The sequence below is a fragment of the Molothrus aeneus genome, chromosome Z (assembly GCF_037042795.1).
Source record: "Molothrus aeneus isolate 106 chromosome Z, BPBGC_Maene_1.0, whole genome shotgun sequence".
Lineage (NCBI taxonomy): Eukaryota > Metazoa > Chordata > Aves > Passeriformes > Icteridae > Molothrus > Molothrus aeneus.
The window spans coordinates 60582950-60605093 of NC_089680.1; the positions used below are offsets into that span (position 1 = coordinate 60582950).

Consider the following 22144-nt stretch of genomic DNA (forward strand, 5'->3'; position numbering starts at 1 on the left):
TGCCTTTGAAAAGGCACATACTCCACTGACGCCACCAGTGTAAGTGTTCAATGACTTTATTGTGTCCAAGCTTTTCTTTTCCATTTAGACTCACTTCCTACAGCACTCACAATGAGAAAATTAAAGTCTGTCCACCATGCCCTCAACATGCCTTCTGAAACAATCACCTACTCACCAGAGAGCACTGCACAAAGCCTCTTCAAACAACTGATTAACAATTGTGATCAGAAAAACAACCCTGATGGGTAAAATAAAATGTTAAATATGCCATATGAATGCCATATGCATAGGATGTGTATGTGGAAGTATCACAAGGACTGAACCACCTGTGAGAGGAGGAGTCTCAGGGTCGGTGGGTACAGAGACTTGCAGTCATCCAGGAGTGCATGTGAGACTAATTGACCGAAGATTATCTTAAAATAAACAGTAACTCCAGCTTCAGTCACAACTCCATCTTCATTAACAGCAGCAAATTGTAAGACAAGGCTTCCTTTTTTCCTTTAACTTTTAGGGCTTTTCAAGGGACCAGCAGATTTTAGAACTCTGCATTCATATCCACTGGAAAATACATCCAAAAGAAATAGCTTTTCTTAAAACTGCTACATGCTCTTCTAAACATAAATTAGAAGGGTTATGAGCAGCATTCTTTGCATTATTTCATCTAGCCACAAGATGTCAGCACTCTCTACCTGAAGTTAATGTCTCGTTGTTTCAAAAAACTACAACAGTGGAAAATGGTGGTCTCTTGTGTTACATTCATTCCCACCTGTAATTCCTGGGGCAGAATTTCAGTGGCACAAAAATGTTTTGTCTAGCACAACTGACTTGTTCCTTGGGTATTCAAGCAGTGGTGATGATTTTGAAGTCAAGGATCATGTATTTAAATTAATCCTGTGTATGGACACTACGTTATGGTGTGCCCACTGCCCTGCTCCTTGGAACCACTCTACAACCTCAGGAATTCTCTTAGGTCTTGACTTCATGCAGACAGTTTGGCAATGAAGCATCCCTTGACTGTACCAGGAACTTCTGCATGGTTAAGGTGGGAGTGGCATTGAGTTGGAAGACAAGAGAGGGAAAAATCAGTCTTTTGCTGACAGCCTTGGAACATCTAAAAGAGGAAAAATGGTTCTAGGTTCTAGCTTGTGAGTTGGAAGGGTTGATTGAGAGTGCTGTAAACTAGATTTGAAGGGAGAAGGGGATAAGGCCTCGCTCACTGAAGATGAGCCCAGCAGGGCTCACGCCAGTGTCAGGGTTGAAATTGATAACATAGCTAAAGCAGATGACCCCAGTAGGGATAACAAACAGGAGGAACTGGAGGTTATTCTGCAGTAGAAAAACTGTGAGACAAGTCACCATTACAGAAACATGGTAGAATGACTTGTTTGACTGGAGTGCTGCTGTGGCTGTTTAGAAGCTCTTCAGAAGGGTCAGGCGAGGAAGAAGAGGTGATAGGGTGGCTCTGTGTATCATGGAGTGTTTCAGTGTATACAGCTCAAGGATAGTCATGGCTAAGTTTGAGTGCTCAAGATTCAGGGGCAGCCAACAAGGCAGACATCCTTGTGAGAGTCTCTTACAGACCACTCAACCATGATGAGGAGGTGGATGAAGCATTGTATAGGTGGCTGGCTGACATTTCCCAATTGCTAGTTCTTGCTCTTGTGGCAGATTTTAACTGGCTGGATGTCTGCTGGAAACTAAACACAGTAGAGAGGAGGCAGTCTAGGAGATTCTTGGAGTGTGTGGAATTCCCTGTCACAGCTGGCAAGGGAGCCTACCAGGGCTGAGATTCCACTAGATCTGCTCTTTGTGAGTAGAGAAGGGATTGGTGAGAGATGTGGTGGTCAGAATGCCCATCTTGGGCATAGTGATAGGGTTTTTAAATCTTGGTGAAGTTAGGAACAAAACTCTGCCTTGGAGTTCTGGAGGGTGGACTTCGGCCTGTTCTGGAATTGGTTCAGAGAGTCTGCTGGGAAATAAAGAAGTCCAGGAAGGCTGGACATAGTTTAAGAAGAAAATCTTATAGATACAGAAGTTAAATGTCCCTATGTGCTGAGAGATGAGCTGTCAGGGGAGCCTTGTCAACAGGAAACTTTTGCTGGAACTCAGGGGAAAAAAAGGGGGATTTATGACCTTTGTAAGAAAGGGCAGGCAACTAAGAAAGAGTAAAAGGATGTCATTAGGTCATGTAAAGAGAAAATTAGAGAGAAAAAAGCTCAAACTCAATCTGTCCACTGCTGTGAAAGAAAATTAAAAGTGTTTTTATAAATATATTAACAACAAAAGGAGGGCCAAGTCAAACCTCCATCCTTATTTGAATGCAGGGGGAAACACTGTTACCAAGGATGAGAAAAAGGCTGAGGTACTTAATGCCTTCTTTCCCTTAGTCTGTTAGACTAAGGGAAAGAAGTTTCCCTTAGTCCAACTTCTTCCTTGAAGAAGTTTCCCTTAGACCAATTATTCTCAGGGAAACTAGACCTTGAGCTGGTAGACAGGGGTGAGAATAAACATCCTGTAATGCAAGAGGAATTAGTGATTTGTGAAGCCATTTGGGCAGTCACAAGTCTATGGGACCGGATGGGATTTACCCAGGAGTACTGAGGGAGCTGGTGGAAGAGCTCACCAAGTTGCCCTCTATCATTTATTTATCATCAGGTCCCAGATGACTGGGGATTAGCCAACATGCTGCCCATACATAGAAAGGGCTGGAAAGTGGATCCAGGGAACTACAGGCCTGTCAGCCTGACCTCAGTACCTTGGAAGGTTATGGGGCAGATTCTCTTGAGTGTGATCATACAGCACATACAGGGCAATCAAAGGATCAAACCCAGACAACAGTGGTTTAAGAAAGGCAGGTTCTGTTTGACCAACCTGATCTCATTTCATGACCAAGTTACATGCCTGGTGGATGATGGAAAGGCTGTGAATGATGGAAAGGATGTGTACCTGGTGGATGATGGAAAGGTTGTGTACCTGGATTTCAGCAACGCCTTTGTTACTGTCTCCCACAGCATTCTCCAGGAGAATCTGGCAGCCCATGGTTTAGGCAGATGCCCTCCTCACTGGGAGGTTAAGAACTGTCTGGATGGCTGGGCTCAGAGCATGTGACTGCATGGTGTCACATCCAGCTGCTGTCCAGTCACTAGTTATGTTCCCCAGCACATTTTAATTTTAGTACCCACATATAAATTTACCCAATGAACATGCAACTTCCCAGTTATTAAGGCAGTGTTCACCAGCTCACTTACCTCCACGGTCCCGTGCAGCTAGGTTCTGTCCTCTTCTTAGAGTAACATCCAACTGGTACATTCCAGGGTCCCCAGGTGGGAAATCTGCATTACTAGTTCCAAATGCATTTGTTCTCTGGGGAGGGAAAAAAAATGCAATAACTAACGTTACTAAAAGTTTCATTTCAAAAGGAATCTGCCCCTTGATGTTGGATAGGAGCTCAATATGACAATTTCATCAGTATGACAATTACCAAGATTCCTGTAAAAACACAACAAAACAAAACAAAACATAACAAAACAAAACACACAAACAAACAAAAAATACCAAAAACCCCCAAAACAACCAAAAAAACAAACTGGCAGAAAAATAATCCTTTGATACAAAGGGATTGGAAATTGATAGTCTTTAAGGTCCCTTCCAATCCAAATTACTTGATGATAAGAATTACAGTTGCAATTACATTAATATCTAGTCCTGGCCCACTAAAGCAAAATAAGTAAGAAAAATACAAAGCTAGACCTTATAGTATTATTTGGACTAGTCATTACTAGTATCCTCAAATCCTCTGTTGATTCAACAGTTATAACATATGCATTGAATAAGCATACATAAATTAAGATTTTGTGCTCTACTGCAGTACTTTGCAAGCTATGTGGGTTTTTTCCACAGAGTTTTGGGGGAAGCTGAGGTAGGAAAATCACCATAAAGACATTAAATGCATCTGTAGTTCTGTATGCCAGGGCAAATATTCTTAGATTAGTTATTTGTATAAAATGTGTCCTAAGAAAATACAATAAAGGAAGTCAGAATGCAAGAAACTCTCCAGCCCTCTGGAGTTCACGAACAATAAACACATTTCCATCCAAAATACAAAGTAGAGTAATTATATTTCTTAGTATACACAAGCATTTGCAAAAAAGTTTTTAACATATCTCTTTATGTAGGATCCAATTACAGCACACACTTGGAACACCACTTTTAATTTTAAGACTGGAAAAAGTAAATCAATTATACATTCACAGTAGATACAAGGACTTAATCTCTTTCACACTTTGAACACTGTATTTACATATGCTCATGCTAGGAGCTAAATCTTTTAAGAGTAGAGCTATTAATATTTTATTATGTGATTATGGGTCCTCTGCAAGAAAAAAAAATTGCATGATGGAAATATCTCAGAACATGTATCAAGTGCTATACCATTTCAACAAGAAACCAGTTTTATCTCTTTCTTCCTACTAAACCCTTTCTTCTTTTTAAAGTAATACTAAAGCTAAAGCATGAAGGAAGACACAAAATAAAGGCATTTCAATACCTGGTTTATTCTTGCTATTTCAGAGTCATAACTCCAAGCCCTAGCACATTAACTTTTGCTGCCACACATAAAATGCTAGCTAAAATGCACAGTGGCACGCGCACTGGTTCCACAGCAGTGGAAGAGGGACAAAGAATGTCTGGCAGCCAAGAAAAAAAAAACAGAAGAGTTTCCAACAAGTTGCTCTTCTTTCCATCTGCCTCCATATCCTGATTTTGGAGCAAGAGTTTGCTGACATTTATTGATTTAAATCTAATATAAAATTTTACTTCTGCAGCACCACTTGCAGAGCCTAAGACAGTACAGCAAAAGTACAGCAAAAAAGAAAATAAAACCAAGTTCTCCATTTCTCCACTAAGATTACAAACTTATTTTTCAAGAAAGAAACCACAGCTTCCTTGCCAGTTCTGCTACATTGCTCTCTCCGCCTTTCTCCCATGTCATTATCCTCCCTTGTTTTATCACAAATTAAAAACTCTCTTATGTTCTCTTCTCTGAAAAGCAACTACTGCAATCATGCCAAATCCTTCTGGGTTTATCAGTTGTTTCTTACAAACACAATGGGTCACCTACAAACAATGAATTGCCAGTACAGGGATTTAGACTCTAAGTTTTTCAAGGACTGAAGGAAGTAATTTTCTTACTTTTACACTTCTTTTCATCCAAGGAATATATTGCCCCAACCTGTTTCTATGGGGTTGTGTAACAGTTTTTTTAATGAAACCATTTAACCATTTACAGCAATTTGAGTTCCAGAAGAAATTAATATGGTTACTCCTTTTACCAAGAAGTAGACAAACCAGTCAGTGCGCAAGTACCCACCAACATCTCATAGGATCGTACATATGTGCAAAGATGTAACCCCCCTAAAGGAACAGGACACTGAAATCAGAACTTCTGTTGGAAATCACTCACAGTGCACTCAAACACTTCATATGGGCCAAAGTAACCCATCCTTGGCCAATACCAAATGGAATAGGATGTTATTGGATATGTGGGAATAAAACTCATAAAGTGTTGCCCCTAGGTTGGAAAGGCATTTGTACTTTCAAAGCCTTAGTCCCTAACATAACAATAATTGATAAAGACCAGGTGCCCTCAGGACTATGGATAAGAAGCTATTTGGAGTGTATAAAATGCACCTTAAATGCTGTAACTGAGCGACAAAGAGCAGAGCACTCAAGCTACTGCTGTGACAACATTTTACAGCTTTGTATGGAGGTTTTTAGCCTGGCTAGGAGTAAGTGAATTAGAGAAGACAATAATGGATTAAGACAATTTTCTCTATATAAAAAATATATCTATAAACTATAAAAAATATATGAAATATATGGAGAAAATCATACAATAGATGTCATTACTGCATTGTCACATGTCACTTTACAAAAACAAATGGCACTAGATTTTCTCTTGGCATCACAAGAAGTATGCACTGTCATTAACACCAGTTGCCCTGTATATATTGATCAAAATGGTAGAGTGTCTACAGATGTCCAGGAAATCTGGAAACAAACACAAACTTGACAATGCACAGCTCAAGATGACACTTCCTGGGGATCTGAAGAAATCTGGATCAAACCTTCTTCATGGTTACCCAGCTGGACTTTAATACATGTTTGTAATTGTCACCATAATAATTGCTCTGTGTGTTTTAGTTTGCATTGTGATTCAGCTGTTGTAATGCCATACACATAAAATGAAATACAGATATTAGACCAGCTCCCTTAAGGAATTTAGTCTCCAGAGAAGGGGAGACTTGATAAGAACAGTGGAACAGAACAGCATTTTACTCTCATTAAGGACAGTCAAATAGAACAGCATAGCATTGGAGAAATAGATAAAGGATGTAACTTAGGCAAACAGGAGTTGTGCAAAATGTAAGCAGGATGCCAGCTCAGCTCTGCAAGGCTGACAAAGCAGAAGTTACACAAACCAACAACACTGTGCTAACTCAAAAGCTGGGGTTGAGAAAAAGCCACTTAAAAAGGACACAGGACATTAAAGACCACCAAAAAAGACCTGAGAAGGACCACATAAGGACTTTAACAAGGGGTGTGGTTTGTAAAATACAGTAATACATATACATTAGGTAATTAGGGATATGTGATGAATATGTAATCATTGTTTATGCTAAAAGCTCTGTTTACCTGACATTCAAGGCACTTGATTGCAGGAAGGATCCTCTGAGTGACCAGCAAAATGCTGGTCACTGAGAGGATGAATGCCTGATTTCTAATACTCAAAACTGTGTCAGAAGAACTTATGTTTCTATCTGGCCAATTTTGGTACCAAGAATGAGCCACTTTACCCAGGCCAAAAACTGGAATAAGTTGCCCAGGGAGTGTCTCTGAAGACACCTGAAAACTGCTCTGACATTGTCCTGAGCAATCTTGCTCAGAGCAAGAGGTTTGATTGATCTGTCTCTAGAGGTCCCTGCAAACCTCATCCATCTTGTGATTTTTTTATTGATTTGAAATGTCATAGTAAATAAAGTATATGCTGACCTTAGCTACCTTTCCTCGATGCATTGTTTTGCCTTCCACTTCTAGTTGCCCTCATATGGCAGTGCTGCAGTTGGCATTTAGAACTACCATCCTCTCCAACCCTTAAGAGAAGAGTATGTCCAAGACACCAAGATGCACATAAATATTAAATTTTTCAAAATAAGCTTATATATGTGCTTTGCATTTATGCTGCAGTGCTCATAAAAGTTGTTACCATTCCCTGGAGATTTCAGTCTTTCTCTGTGAAGCAACCCATTACTTTCAAAGGCACATCAAGCCATACTGTGTATGACTCAACAAACATGAAGCCTCTTTCTACATGTGCTTGTAGAAAGCAAGTTGCCCACACTCTCAAAAATCCCAAATATGATCTTTTTCAAAAATGAAAAAAAGCATAATAAATTTAAGTCATCATGAAACAAATTAGGTCTGACTTTCAGAAGAATTATTGCAGAATTACTCAGTTTCCAAGACAAGGAAAGACTGAGAAGTTCTGCACCATTTTCGTTTTAAGATTACTGGAACTTACATGGCTTGTCTGAGTACATTTTTTCAAGTACACATGCACTCGCACGCACAAATACATGATGCATGCACAAAGTAAAAGGGGAAATAGAAGCAGGGTCTAAGGAGATTAAAATAAAAAAAAACTGAAAATACAAAAATTACATATTTCTTTCCTGCCAAAATCAGACACTAAATTTCCAAAATTATTGAATTGCTAAGCATTAAAATCATTCCCGCATTTCCTTTTAATTATTTTTCCCAAAGACTAGGTCTCAGACAGATGCAGTACTATTCCAATTTCTGGCAGCTAGCATTTCTGTCACCTCTAGAAAAATTTGCACTATCACACAAAAAAATTCTCTCACTTGCCTGAAGAGTGCAGAATTACACAGCAAGTGATGTCAAACATGGTAGATGAAAGATAATTCAATTAAGAATCAGAGAGAGGTGTCACATTCAAATCAAAGATGATCTGTAAACAATTAGCGGTCTCCATTTCAAAATAAGAAAAATACTTGAAGTCAACATAAATGCCATATATGACATTCACTTGAATAATCTCCAATCATTGTATTTAAACTTAAATCATCCATGTTTTCACTACAGAAAACAATACTAATATATTCCTACCTCAATTTTCCATATTAATAATCCCAATTATTTATATAAATACATATAAACACATTTTAAATAACATGGGTTATCCATAATTAGTTTTTTTATTTAAATTATATGACAAAGTTATCTTTTACATTTTAGGAATTGTATCAGAATTTGAATTATATTGAATTAGTTTTAAAGTAAATATAGCAATAGTATCACAATCAGTAAAACAACACTAAACTGCTTCTAAGATGAACTTCCCTAGTCTCACGAAGACATCTGCAAATCTGTTAGCTTTCTGAGCTGGCAACTGCTCAGCACTACTGCTCACCTCCAGCTGGTAGCAATGGCTCTGCACAAATATCATTTGACTACTTCTGCAAACTGCAGCTATTCAGAATGAAAGTAACATAAATCTTGCTTCAATTTAGCTTGAAACTTGAATATGGAAAGTGAAAAGTCTTTCCCTAAAATCTCTATATATCTTTATATTTTGCAGTCATTTCGGCTTTATGGATTCAGAAATCACACAAACCTGCACACTAGCCTTGGTCAATCTTACACCTTTATTGTAATTTTATCTATGTTTATAATTTCAAAATGGTGGAGTTAAAGATCCTTCTGGCATTCACTTCAAAGCTAAAAAAAGATAATAAGATAGTAATAATAATTATTTTTAAATCACTCCTAAAGAAAAAATAATATATATCAGAATCACTCTCCTCAGGAAGAAATAATGGTTTTGGAAGGATCTGTGTACTTTTGTGGCTTCATATACCAGATACTGCCCATACCCATCACATTTAATCCCTCTAGGCATCATTTTTGCCCGTGAAAGCAGCATAGTAATTCCCCCTTACTTTGCAGATGAAAGGCAGAGCACTCAAGTTATTGCTGTGAGGGGGTTCACAAAAGGACTAGGACATTTGCTATCTCCCTGACTGCAGCTTTGGAAAACAATTAATGCATTTTTAAGTATCACATACATTGCTGTTCTCGTTTAAAAGCGTTTTCAAAGAGCCTCACTATTTTCCATAGAGAAAAAGCAAAGGTGTTTGTTTGGAGAATAAAGACATCTCCCTTTTGACTGATACCTCCTTAACTCCACATCAGTCACTTCCAGGCATAATTCTCCTAGGCCCTCATGCTGAGAACCTGTCCCAAAGCCACTCATTACTTCTCTTCCATGATAGAAAAAGGGCAAAGCAAATGAGTATGGACTGAGAAACATCATCCAGAGTGATGGTGATGGATGCTTGGATAAAGATGTATTATACCAAGAACTCCACACTAAAGCATACACACAATGTTGACACTGCCCACAACAGTGAGTCTTTTGATTTCCTTTTCTTTAATTTTCATAATGTGCCTGTCTCCTTAGTTTCTAAAGACAAATGATGATGTATTGTTACACTAAAAAAAGTTTTGTAAATTTGGTTATTTCAAAACCCTCCTACTATAGATAAGGGATCAGTTATTTGAAAGGTAAACCACATCTCACAGCACTTCATTATGAGAAATTAAACAGCACATGAACATGTGACATTGAGTAAGTGTGCTTAAAATGTGCATTTTATGCCAAAGTTCACAAAATAAAAACCCTTTCTGCAGAATCCATGTGCACATTTCAGGTAGATTACTTCACTTTTGAAACAATCACCTGAAAAAGTTCATTACTTATACCAAGAAATAACAAACTGTGGTTAAATATACCTCAGTCTATCCATTTTAGTAAAGCATTGCATGTTCGCCTGAAATACTGGAACAATTTATTTCAGTTATTCCACTTACACACCTGAGGTGTTATTTTTCTTCAGAAAACTATGCTCATGAGTAGCATCCAGTTTCCCAGAGTTTGCTGCACCATTCAAATGAAAAATACCAGCTACAAGAGTTTTGTATGCTACTTCCTGATTTAACACTATAAAATAGTATGGAATTAATGAGATAAGTCTTGTTAGCATTGGTATGATAAGGGGAAAATAAGTTTTTGTTGATGAAAAGAAAGCAATTTTAACACCACAATGTTTGATTAGAAGGACACAAGCATACTACATTAAATATTAAAAATATATGTGCAGTATTTCTTTTAACTCAAGAACTCTGTTTAATGGGATATCTTTTTTTTTAATTTCACAGAATGCAGAGAGTATCACTGCTGGTGAACTACTCTGCTCATCACAGGCAAATTTATCAGCAGCAGGGCTGTTCTCTGTGCAACAGAGCAATTTTTCAGGCTACAGGTAGAAAATGCCACCAGACCAGTCCTCCTTCCTTCCTTCATTTCATTGCCAAGAGACAGACTGGCAAGAAAAACCATTAGTGACAACAGTTAACCAGAAATATTGGCACCAAAACTATGACACATCTTTGAAATAATTGAGGTGAGTTAACTTACTAAAATTTCCCTATACCTTGATCAATGCCTCTGGTTCTTCTCAGCCTAATGACAGCATACTTAATTCTCTTATAAATAGTTTTAATGCAACAAACTGACCTTGGTTGTTCACTAAATGTGACTGGTTTTGATACTGGTCTGTTTACTATGTGGTTTAGACTGTATTGTGTTTAAGAATCCACCATTAATTTCAAGACAGTGCTTTAAACTTTGAGGAGAACTGGTATGTAGTATTTCATAAATTAGTAACTTTTGTCAACTTGAAATGTCAACTTATGTGTAATTTTTTTGTTTGTTTTTTAATCTAGCAAAAATAGCATTTATGGCAACTCAATACTGGAGGAACAATTTCAAAACATAATAAACTGAAATTGCCCTGTCCTATTTTTAATTCTAAACGTTTTTTCTTGTGACCAGTATAGATGTACTAAACTGTGAAGAGTCATCCTGGAATCACATCTGACATTTGCTGCACTATGAGAAAGTGAAGCTAACAGCAATTGTATGCCTCCGCTGCTTGCAGAAAGCAAGCAGATAAATAGAACCTATAGGAAAAGCTTATTCTGCTTTCATTCTGCTTTCATTTCACAGCAAATTTCTGCTTTCATTCAGATGGAAATATAGACCCTATCGTTTCCACCAGACATAATCTTTTCACAGCTTCATGTAACTTAATGTGTAAGCAGTTTACAAAGGAGACAAGGGGGTAACACAACAGCACATTCCTCCTGAAGACAAAATTAATTTTTGCTCAAACTCAAAAGTATGTATCCTTACACCAAAATTCACATTGCAAGCATATGCACTCTAAAAAGTCACCACGTCCCAGGTTACTCAAAATGAAAGCATCTTTTTCATCATGAAAAGAGCACCTGTTCCTTTAAAGTACTGCTGAATTATGCAAGTACAAAATGCATTTTGATACATTTAAAACTTTAGTCTAAACAGGGCAGTGATAAAAGTTAATGGAGTGCTACTTATTTCTTATCTTTTTAAGATTACATTTACTTACCCTCAATTAGGAATTTAGTTTCATTGCTCACGCACAGTGGAAGATGATAGAGTATTTATTCTCAACTCCTGGAATTATTCCTCCAGCCCCTCCTGGATTACATACATTTAAACCCATTCTAGAGCTTCATTACAAAATCAGTTCCATTCATATCTGTGAGACAACCAAATAGATCTTTCAGTAATTTTGGTTGCACTGCTACCCTGCTGTATAAACCAGGCAATCTGCGCAGTATGCCTACAGCCAATGCAATACCATGCAAAAACCCCTAGCCAGCCATGAACACCCTGGCTCCAAAATCAGGAGTTCAGAACTCAGCACAGATTAACAACTAATGCTAACACACATACAAAAGCCCCTCAGGCCTAAAAATGTATTTTTTGATGATCTCTAGAACTCTACAGTGACATGTAAATGGGAGGAGTCAACTCAGGACAATACTTGCATTTTTTTACATTCTCATGAAGACATTCTGGGGACTCTCAGTCATCACGCAAACTTGGTTAATACCTCTTTTCACATCTTTACACAAATGGGATAAGGCAACCTCATAATGTGAAAGATCTGGCAACATTTCTAGCAGAATGCCATTTTCTTGGGGATTTTTGTTCCTGCCCTCTGGCTTGGAATACTTACAAACCACTATTTTTCTTGTCATTTCCTTTGGGCAGATCTCCTCTGTGTATTTCTTCTCCCTACTCTAATATGTCTCATGTCATAAAAATTCTTGACAGAAGAAGTCTATTTTGATAACAGCATGGCAGACATGCTACTGCAGCTCTTTAAATTTACTTCAGCCATTCTATGGAAATTACAGCTTTCTTCCTGTAATTGAAAAGCTAACTTTTTTTAGGTGGAATTGACAGTCAGACCCCTAGGTTTTCCTCTGGCAGCACAAGTCACAGGATTTTGCCCTGAAGACCTGAAAAAGTCAGTCTGCCCTTTAGTAGCACAAGTGGAAACCACAGCTAACATGCAACAACACAAACTCAGATTAAGTACTTACTCTTTCCATAATGAGAAGCACATATTTTATTTGAAATCTGTCTCTCTTCCTGTCACCTACAACATATATCTCTTAGCTCAGCTGAGTAAAATACCTAGAGATAACACAGTAAAGAGCCGTTGAAATGTTTATGGAAATGGTATTCCTGGTAAAGAATAAACACAGCTGTTTCAACAAACACCTCAGACAGCAGAAATACCTCATTCACCTAAGGTGCACCTTCATGTCCCTTGACTTTATAAAGAAGGTTAAACTTTGACCCTTATTCTAAAGCTGTCTTCTTCAATACATTAAGGACATGACCACCATGAAAACATTTCAGTTAACCTTCATGACTCACCTTTCATACCCACAATAAAGAGGAATGAAAGCAGGGGCACAGACACTAAACAAAAAGGGACAAAAAATTGTTAGAAGTAATACAAAATTCATAAAGATAGTTCCTCTAAATCAATCTGATACCAGATCTTCATCTTTGTATTAAAGTGCAACATTCTGTGTAATTTTGAGTGCAATTTTGACGACGGAATGCCATTATAGATAGCACTGTATTGCACAGAGGTAAGAAGGAGACAGGTGGGGCTATTCCTTTGGAGGCAGTAATTTATCTCTTTGGAAGGAAGTGCAAGAGGTGCCCACTTCAGACACAGCATGGGTTTGTAAATTCTAAGGACACTGTTGCTGTCGAGGCGGTCACGACATAAAGCAGAGACCACAAGCAGTCTCAGTTGGCAACACTTTATTATTGAACATGGCTGACTTTTGTACACTTTCCAATTGTTTATGCTTCTTCTATCTTTACTATTGGCCACAATAAATCAACATAATACTATTGGTGAGAAGTTATAGTGACTTAACTAACTTTCTAAAAATGCTTCGTCCAGCTGCAAAGTTCTTTTATCTTTCTTCCCTCGGTCTCCTTGGTTACAGCCTTGGAGAGAGCTCCTTATCAGCTTCTTCTTACTTCTCAGCTTCTTCTCGCTCCTTTAGCTAACAGGTCTGCTGTTAGCCCCTTCCACAGGACACCTGTCTGACATTCAGCTCTTCTGCCTGTGGAGATGCAGGATGTTAAGTTTCTTGTGAGGAAGATATTGACAATGACATGCTAATATTAACAAACAGGTTAATATGAATTATTAAATGTCTTGCTACAGTCACCTGTGTTATACAGAGTGCAAAAATGTGCCACAAAGGATGGGTTTTTATGATATCAGGCAGGTACTTCTTGAATTCGATGTAAACATTCTCAGGAGTCTTTAAGTGCTAAAGTAATTTTTGAAATCTATGTGTGCTGTTTAACTGTTTTAAAACTATTTTCATTGGTTTTAAAAGCACCAGAATCAGAATTGTTAATCTTTCACCTATCACATTTCAAGTTTTAGGGACAATGGGAACAATGTATGTGCAAAAACATAAAACTAATTCACCATTAAAATCTATTTTCTGTACAAAGTCTTACTCCTGGAGAATTTTCTCATTTTAGTAGCTTGAATAATATTTATTTTTAAAGAATTTCTCTATGACTCTCTGTGGTTTTTCCATTTATTTGTTTGTTTTTCGTTTGGGTGTAGGGGGTTTTGTGTGTTTGTTGTTTGGAGGGGTTTTTGTTGTCGTTATTTTGGTGTGGGAGGTTTCTGGGGGGAGGAAGGTGGAAGGGTATTCATTTCCATAATGGTTTCTTTAAAATAGTCCGACAGCAGAATTTATTCTGAGCTCTGAAGAAAGACTGGACCCAAGAGGTTTCAATAACTGAACGGACTAAAGAAAACTTTGATTTGCTACTATAGCCATTTCCCAGTCTGGGAACCTGAAGAGGAGCTCCTTTTTCCATTAATGAAAAATACATTTATGAAGAAGATTTCCCCAAGCTTCTTCACAAATCTGTGCTTGATTTAGGACATCTTTATAAATACAAATATTGATGGCAGACTTCAGCAAATATCAACTATATAAAATAGTTGCTTCAGTGTTTTTCAAAGTGCAGTAATTGCAAGGCACAGCATGCTTTCTTTCACTGGAACACCACAGACTTTCCAGGAAGAGAAGAGAGATTGCAAATCCTCTTCATCTCCTCTGGTGACAAAAGCACCTTGGAAAAGGGTAATTTTAATGTGCCACATGTCAGGAGCACATTTCAACTTGTTCTTTTAGGTATGAAGGCACATAATTTGTACAAATAAAGAAAGAAGACAAAACTCATAAAGAAGACAGTTTTTTGCTTAAATGCACTAGTAATAATTTTTAAGAAGTCTTTTAAACATGTAATTGCAAGTATTTGCATTTTTCTTGACGAGATCTTAGGTTTTATTTAGAAAGAAAACTTTCCTCCCTAGTCTTCATCTTTCTTCATCCTCTAATTAGTCAACTAATTTCACAAAAAAGACATAGAATATATCAAAGGGCCAGCACAGGTAGTTTGTTTTGTGCTCACGCTGCACGCTTAAATTTGCACTTGCAAATAGAAGATTTTGCTCAAGAAATAGATCAAACACAAAAACAAGCAGAATTCTTGCTACAATTAGCAGTTATTACTGGACAAAATAAGACTTTGGTTACCTACAACACATAGGAATTTCCTTTGGCACTAAGGTGAATTTAGACCTTGCACACTAAAGTGCATTGCAGCCTGATGAGGGGTCCTCCAAATCCTCCAGATCTGCCATCTACCCTGGAGTGAACCTCCTCTCAGTTCCTACTACTGCTGTTCTTTGAGGTAAAGATAAAAGCACAGACCTTCTTACTTGCTCTGAAGACTGTGTCCTGCTTCTGCAACACAAACCCAACACACCTGACAGTGTCAGAATCACTGAGCCTTTGGCTTTCACAGAATCATTTGAAAAGGGCAGCATGTGGCTGCAATGACAGGAACTGCCTTTCATAACACCATCACCAACAAAGAGGGACACCTTGGTTCATCCACAGTGTCTGCACAAGAGACTCCAGTCCCACAGTTCTACTCCACAGATCCTGCCCCGAGGACCACCAGCACCAGCTCCTTCTGCAGCAGCTGTGCAGGGGAGGGAAAGCAGTTGGCCATGGCCTGGTCCCTTCTCTCTGTTTTTAGCTGTCTCCTCCAGCTTACTTTAAATTTCTGGGAGAGGAGATTGGAAGTCAGGGCTACCTTCTGAAAGGCACACCACTCTGTCCTTGAGTAATAGCATCATGCCTTCTTGCTTGCACTGTTTTCCCCCACAACCTTAAGCCTCTTTCGTATAAAATGAGATTGTTTTGATTTAAACTGCCACAGGAAATTAAGAGGGAGAATGATATTAGAGGGAAGATACAGATAGACAGACAAATAGATAAATATAGTTCTTCTATATATAAAGACAGAGACACTCTCACTGCACCCAGTAACTCAGAGGGATGGAGCAACACGGCTTCTCTGGGCAGCCAGTTCCAGTGCCTTACCACCCTCACAGTCAAGAACTTGTCCCTAGTATCTAATCTAAATGTACTCTTGTGTTACTTTGTATCTAATCTAAATGTACTCTAATGTGTCACTTTACCCCTTGTTCTATCATGTCTTGCCCTTCCTAATAGCACTCTTACAGTGTTTTTCAGTATGTAAATGCACCTGTCTTCATGCAATAGACCTTCATAGAATAATGCAGTGGGACCAAGAATGTGAATTCAAGAACGTGACTAAATCAGTTACATCCTAAATGCATCCTAAATGCATTTAGCTTTGTCACAGAAATCATTTGCCCCCACATGAAAACTGACACTGCTAAGAAATGTGAGAGAATAGCAGGTTTTTTTCCTCAAAGAACGCAGAACTAGAAACCATCAGGTGCCAGAAACACTTCAAAGAATTGTGATTTCTTTAACCAAATTCACTAATGCATGCTGTGGACATATTTTATATTAAAAATAAATAAATAAAAATTTGAATGTGCTTCTTAAGTTATGATTTTGTTTATTCTTTTGGTAAATAAATCTTACATGAAACATATACTGGAACTACCAATATTTCATATAAGCTATACCAACTCACAGTAAGAGTCAGTTACTAATGCTCCACTAATGTTAATTTGACCAAACCCATAGCAGTACTACCATTTCTCTACTCCAAAAGGCATAAAAGGGGCATATTTTATTTCCTATAATTTTTTTATTACTTAAAAATTAAAATTATTTTCCCCTTCCTCTTTCTATTCACATAAAGTAATTTCTTTGGAGAGTTATTCCCAATGTATGAAGAAAAAACCCAAGAAAAGTTGAAGTGAAACTTAAATTCTTGTTCTACCTAAAGTATATACTGGCCAGCCATACAAAAAAATCACCTGTCTTAGTATGACCAATAGCTGTTGAAATACACAAGGAAAAGCACACGGTAAGAGTCCTGGCAGTCGAAACCAATATATGCACTTTGCAGTCAATATAAGCAGCACCTTGTAAAACAGAGGCAACAGTTGTCTAAATGCTTTCCAAAGAATACACAATTCTAGACATGTAGATACAGCCATTAGTGAGACTAAAAAGAAAAATGAAGGAGGAGAGATTTTATCTATATTCCAAATAACATTGAAATTTTCTTAGATGGGAAAGCTGAGTTTATTTCAAAGTTGTGGTGATGGGAAGGAAAGAGATAAAAATGTTTTGATGGACAGATGACAACAACAATAAGCAGCCTTAATGACTTCTTTAGGGTAAAATGAAGTGGACAGTTTGGCATAGGTCTACATTTGCTCCTGTTATGCTTTCAACATCCTTTCACTAATTGCTGCTCCACCTCAAGCCTTTCAAGCTGTCACTCATGAGGCTTACATTTTATAGCATAAAACTGGGCTAAAGAAGAATAAAAGGTAACTTATAGCATCCATTATCACTCAGCTTAACAAAAAAGCTCCTATGGTTTTTTGTATTTGCAAAAAGCCTATGCATACTTGACTGAATTTAGAAAATAACAGTATAAATGTAGAATGGAATACCATTCTACAAAAGTTTGTGCTACTTTTTGGGTTTGTTTGTGTTTGTTTTTTTTTTTTTTTACTCTGAACATTTTCTGGACATCCAGAAATCAGTGCTTTTTCATAGTAGCAAATCAAAATTTTGCACTATCCATTAAAAATTTTAATACACGTGGCAGTAATTTGTTCATCACTTTCTGTACTTTTCATTAAAGCGGTAAGACTTTTATAGCCTAAGTGACTAAGCAGAGAAAGACTACATATATAATATGCTTCAGAAGCACAGTTTAAGAGATGCATCTATTTCCAGTGACAGTCAACCAATAAATAGGTTTGCATCACCTCCTGACCTCAAGTTCAGTTCTCAATGGAGAACAAGTCTCACAGAACCAATCTGAATTGTCTGTATTAAGGCTATTTATAGTACTGGAGAGGAATGGCAGGAAAGGTACAGCCAAAATCCAGAAAACTCACAGGAAACTGTTACAAGAAACAGGAGTCTTAGATTGCAGCGCTAACAGGCAAGACACCCATTGGTTTCCCAAATGTTACTCAACAAACTGCTTTTGTTTTCTATTCTTTCATTTGGACTACAATTAATGATCAATAGGAGCTGTTAACAGGTAACATTTTAGCTTGATCTTGTAACTCACAACATGAAGACTCACTTTAAAAAAGTAGGGTGGAGTCTATGGGATCTATCAGCCAAGGACTGAATTTCGACTTCATCTTCAAATATAAATATAGAAATAGTACCATGCAGAGAAAAATAAAAGCATAGAGTAATTCTTTGCAAGAATTACCTACAGTACTACTATTTCGACACCTTCATTTTGTAACACATTGTTAAAATTTCTTATTTCAAATAAATGCATGTGCACTCACACAGTTCCATGTAGTGCAACACATTTCCAGAAAAGCTGATATATTTTTCTTGCTTCGTATTATTATGTACATTCTAAACCATGCTAGCTTTTGCCTTGATATTAATATGTGTCACAATACCCCATCTGCAGTAATTTCATTTGGATTTTTAAAAAATTCCAACATTTCTAGGAAAGGGAAAAAGTCCATTTGGACAATCACTGTCCCTTAGATTTACAGTAACAGAGGCATAACACTTACAGATGGAAAGTACACACAGTGGACAAATAAAGTACACTGAATTAGTCCACTATTTTATTTTGTATGGATGAAAGCAGCTAACATACAAATAAACATAAACTGGCTTCCTAGAATATTGAGGTTTTGGGGAATCTTAGTCCAGTGCAGATATTTTGCATCTCCTTTAAACAAATGCCCAGCTCAGCAGAAAGTTCCATAACCAGATGCCTCAGTCTACATGTGGAGAAAATTAGTCTACTTGACTAAATCTCATATGGAATGATAGACCATGGCCTTGGTTTCATTCTGCAGAGTGCATTTCATTCTGCAGAGTACTGAGAAACAGAAGTTATCTCAGCAGTTAGAAGTGAACATCCTCCATTGCTATTATGCATTAGTGAAATCTTAATTTATTCCATGGCAGTGACCTCCTCTTAGAAAATAAAAGTCATAAAGCTATCACTGAGATGACATTTTAGAGTACCAAAAAGAATTTCAGATGTCCGGCAAGAAAATATGCCATATATTACATCTATCTAAAGTTTTGTGATACTTTCCATACTAACGACAAAATGTGCTACAGAATTTGGAAAATACTGTAAACATTTTTACCTTTCACATTCTCAATGCTTATTTATATTCCCTCCTTTAAAAGTCTAACCTTTTTTTTCCTCTATGTATTAGGAAATAGAGAATAACTTCTCTAAAAATGAACATCTGAAATGAAAAATAAAGAAATAAGATATACCAGAGGAGGACTGCCTTCTAATAGGCCTCAGAAATCTCATGCCTAAATTAAAATTGTATCTATAAAAAGTGATGTGAATCACTGAAATGCTATTTCCATGTAGCTTAAATCATCCACATTTTTTGTCAGTCAAACAATACTCAAATATAATGATTTTTAAAGAAAAAGGATGTAGAATGGCTGTTTAATTTTTTAAGTTGCTATTCAGGGGTCTTTTCTTCATCTGCAGTTGAAGTTAAGAATGAAACATGTGAATGTCAAAAGCATGTAAGCTCACATCAAGATTCTGGAAATCACTTTACTAGAACAAGAACATGCAAATAAAACCATAAACCTGTGCACCAAAAATTTATTACAGTAGTCTTAAAAATCTGAGAAAAACTGAAGTGTAAATTTAACTTATGCACAGAAATTTTTCAGTGTATATATACATACACACATACTTAGCTGATACTATATTCATTAAGTAAGTACCATACAGTTGTTGACCTCAGTGCCCAATAAATCAACAGCTCTATCACTGCATTAGATTGGTTAATTTCTTCCATTTCATCTTGCCTAAGAGAAGAAGAATCATCAGGAAGCTACACCCCAGCATGTTCCATTTTTATCATCAAATTATAGAACTCCACACAATGGGGAGACTGTATTTCTGTGCCTTGTTTTGTTTCCCTCTCAATATTAATTCAGTAGTCGCTCATGTTAAATCATTCACTTCTGTAAACTCTCAGCTCTATAATATCACCTCCTAAGCCTCTAGAACCTACTGGATTCTCATCTTCACTGTACATAGATCAGAAAATCATTAATTATCTCAGATCTTGGCCAAACGTCTTCTAGCCAATTTTCTTGCTGCAACTAAGATCGAAGATGAGTAACAGTCTTAACATTTTTCTGCAACTGCTTCATTATTTCATATTCTTCTCCTTCATTGCTCCTATTGACAGAAACACTTTCTTGAGTTTTAGAGAAGTTTATTGAATGAAAGTGAAAAAAGTGCATTATTTTGCAGGTTATTCTTGAACCCAACCAGCAGATAAAAAGAAGAAAGAAATTATAAGGGAATGGTACTTATTTTAATAATTGCTTTAAATATTTTTTCCTTCTGTATAAAAGTCTGCAAACCATTTAAACACAGAAAAAAGGTAACTTAAACAGAACTTGTTTTTAAATCAGTCCATTATTTCAGAAGAGACAGTATAGCAAATAACCAAGCAGCATCTTACATTAAAGATGTTCCAGAAAACAAACAAAAAAAATCTCTGTTTCCAATGGTTTTCCATAAATTCCATTATTTTTCTCCATAATTTTGCTATATACCTATATAAGATGTGATAATTAGAATCTCTGAGAAAAAAAATTATGTGGGTTTCTCAAACTGGATATAAAATGCTAACTCATATGCACCCAATGCTGAGAATACTCTTCAAACTTATTAAAAGGAGAAAATCTTCTCATGAGGCAACTGTTAAATCAGCTATGATCCTTTTCTACCCACACTGCATTTAATGAAGTTATTTAAAGTCTCTATGAAAAATCATGAGGAAGGATCACCAGATTTCAAAATTGCTGCTTTGCTTTACCCACTCACTGTATCACAGCATATCTCCTCCACTCATCTCAGGACCAACATCAGAGTCAATGTCCTGATCTGAGATGCTCCAGCAAAGGCTAGGACTTGAGCTATTGGGCAAGACACCTAGAGTGCTCCAATATTATTTACAGCTTACGTATATTTCCAGTTTAAGAAATAGAGTCAAAGCATATACTCCTATGACCTAATATATCCCATAATTCCTATTACTCAGGTTTTCTTCATGGAAAACTGACTACATGTCAAGTCCAAAAAGGCCCATGGAAAACCATGCCAATAAGAGGCCATACTAGAAGTCCTGCAAGAACATTAATTCTGCCTTTTAACAGATAAAGCAGTAACAACATACAGGCAAAGCAAAACAAGGAATCGATTCACCACTTCCCAAGGACTGGCTGTTGTTCCCCATGTCCAGGGAAGCAGGACTCCATCAGCCTAACAGTGACTTGGTAAGACAAACACCATCACTCTGAATGTCCTCCACTTCCTTTTTCTTCCTCCAGCTTCATATACTGAGCATGAAGTCATATGGTCTGGAATATCCTTTGTGTCACCTGAGGTCGGCTGCCTCACCTATTTCCCTCCCAGTTCCTTGTACATCTCCAGTCCAATTCTGAAGAGAGGAAAGGAGAGTATTTTCCCTTGTCAGACCAAAAACCTCAGTCACTGCTTTGGTGCTGAAGGTCTCTATCTAAATAAAAAGTAGGCTGTAAGTTACAAAATGATAGTAATGTAATTCAGTAAGTAGCTGACATGCTGGTTTCAACCTGCCATGTTTCTGTCTTGGAAGAAAAACAGAACTTCATAGCATTTTGATTTGCTGCCAGGTACTGGATGTGTCATGAATAACGCTGAGAGAGGATGCCTCCAAACCTGCAGAACTTGTTTTTAAAATGTTCTAAAATAGTACTGTTCTTGTAAGCCACAGATGCCTACAAAAACTCTGAGAAATACTCTCCAATTACAAATTACTTGAGTATTTTATTAAAGTGTTTTGGAACAATCATCTGCAGTGTTTAAGTTCCTGTCTTTCACAGCTACATTCACAAAATCATTGTTTAGAGTGCAAATGATCTTTAACACCATCTGTATACTGTGAAAATGTCAGTTTCCAGGTGAATGTGGTTTATGGGATGTTTTCACAGGATGACAGAATTGTTAGGGTTGGAAGAGACCTCTGGAGATCATGTAGTGCAACCCCTCTGCCAA

At 37.2% G+C, this 22144-nt stretch overlaps 1 protein-coding gene across 3 annotated transcripts in view; it reads right to left on the reverse strand.

The window, feature by feature from the left end:
* Positions 1-22144, reverse strand: part of MCTP1 (multiple C2 and transmembrane domain containing 1) — a 207104-nt gene that overhangs the window by 151893 nt on the left and 33067 nt on the right. For all 3 annotated transcript variants that reach the window (XM_066569227.1, XM_066569228.1, XM_066569226.1), the window contains exon 2: positions 3249-3363. In XM_066569227.1, coding sequence (XP_066425324.1) covers positions 3249-3363 — 115 coding nt within the window. The remainder of the gene's footprint in view (positions 1-3248; positions 3364-22144) is intronic.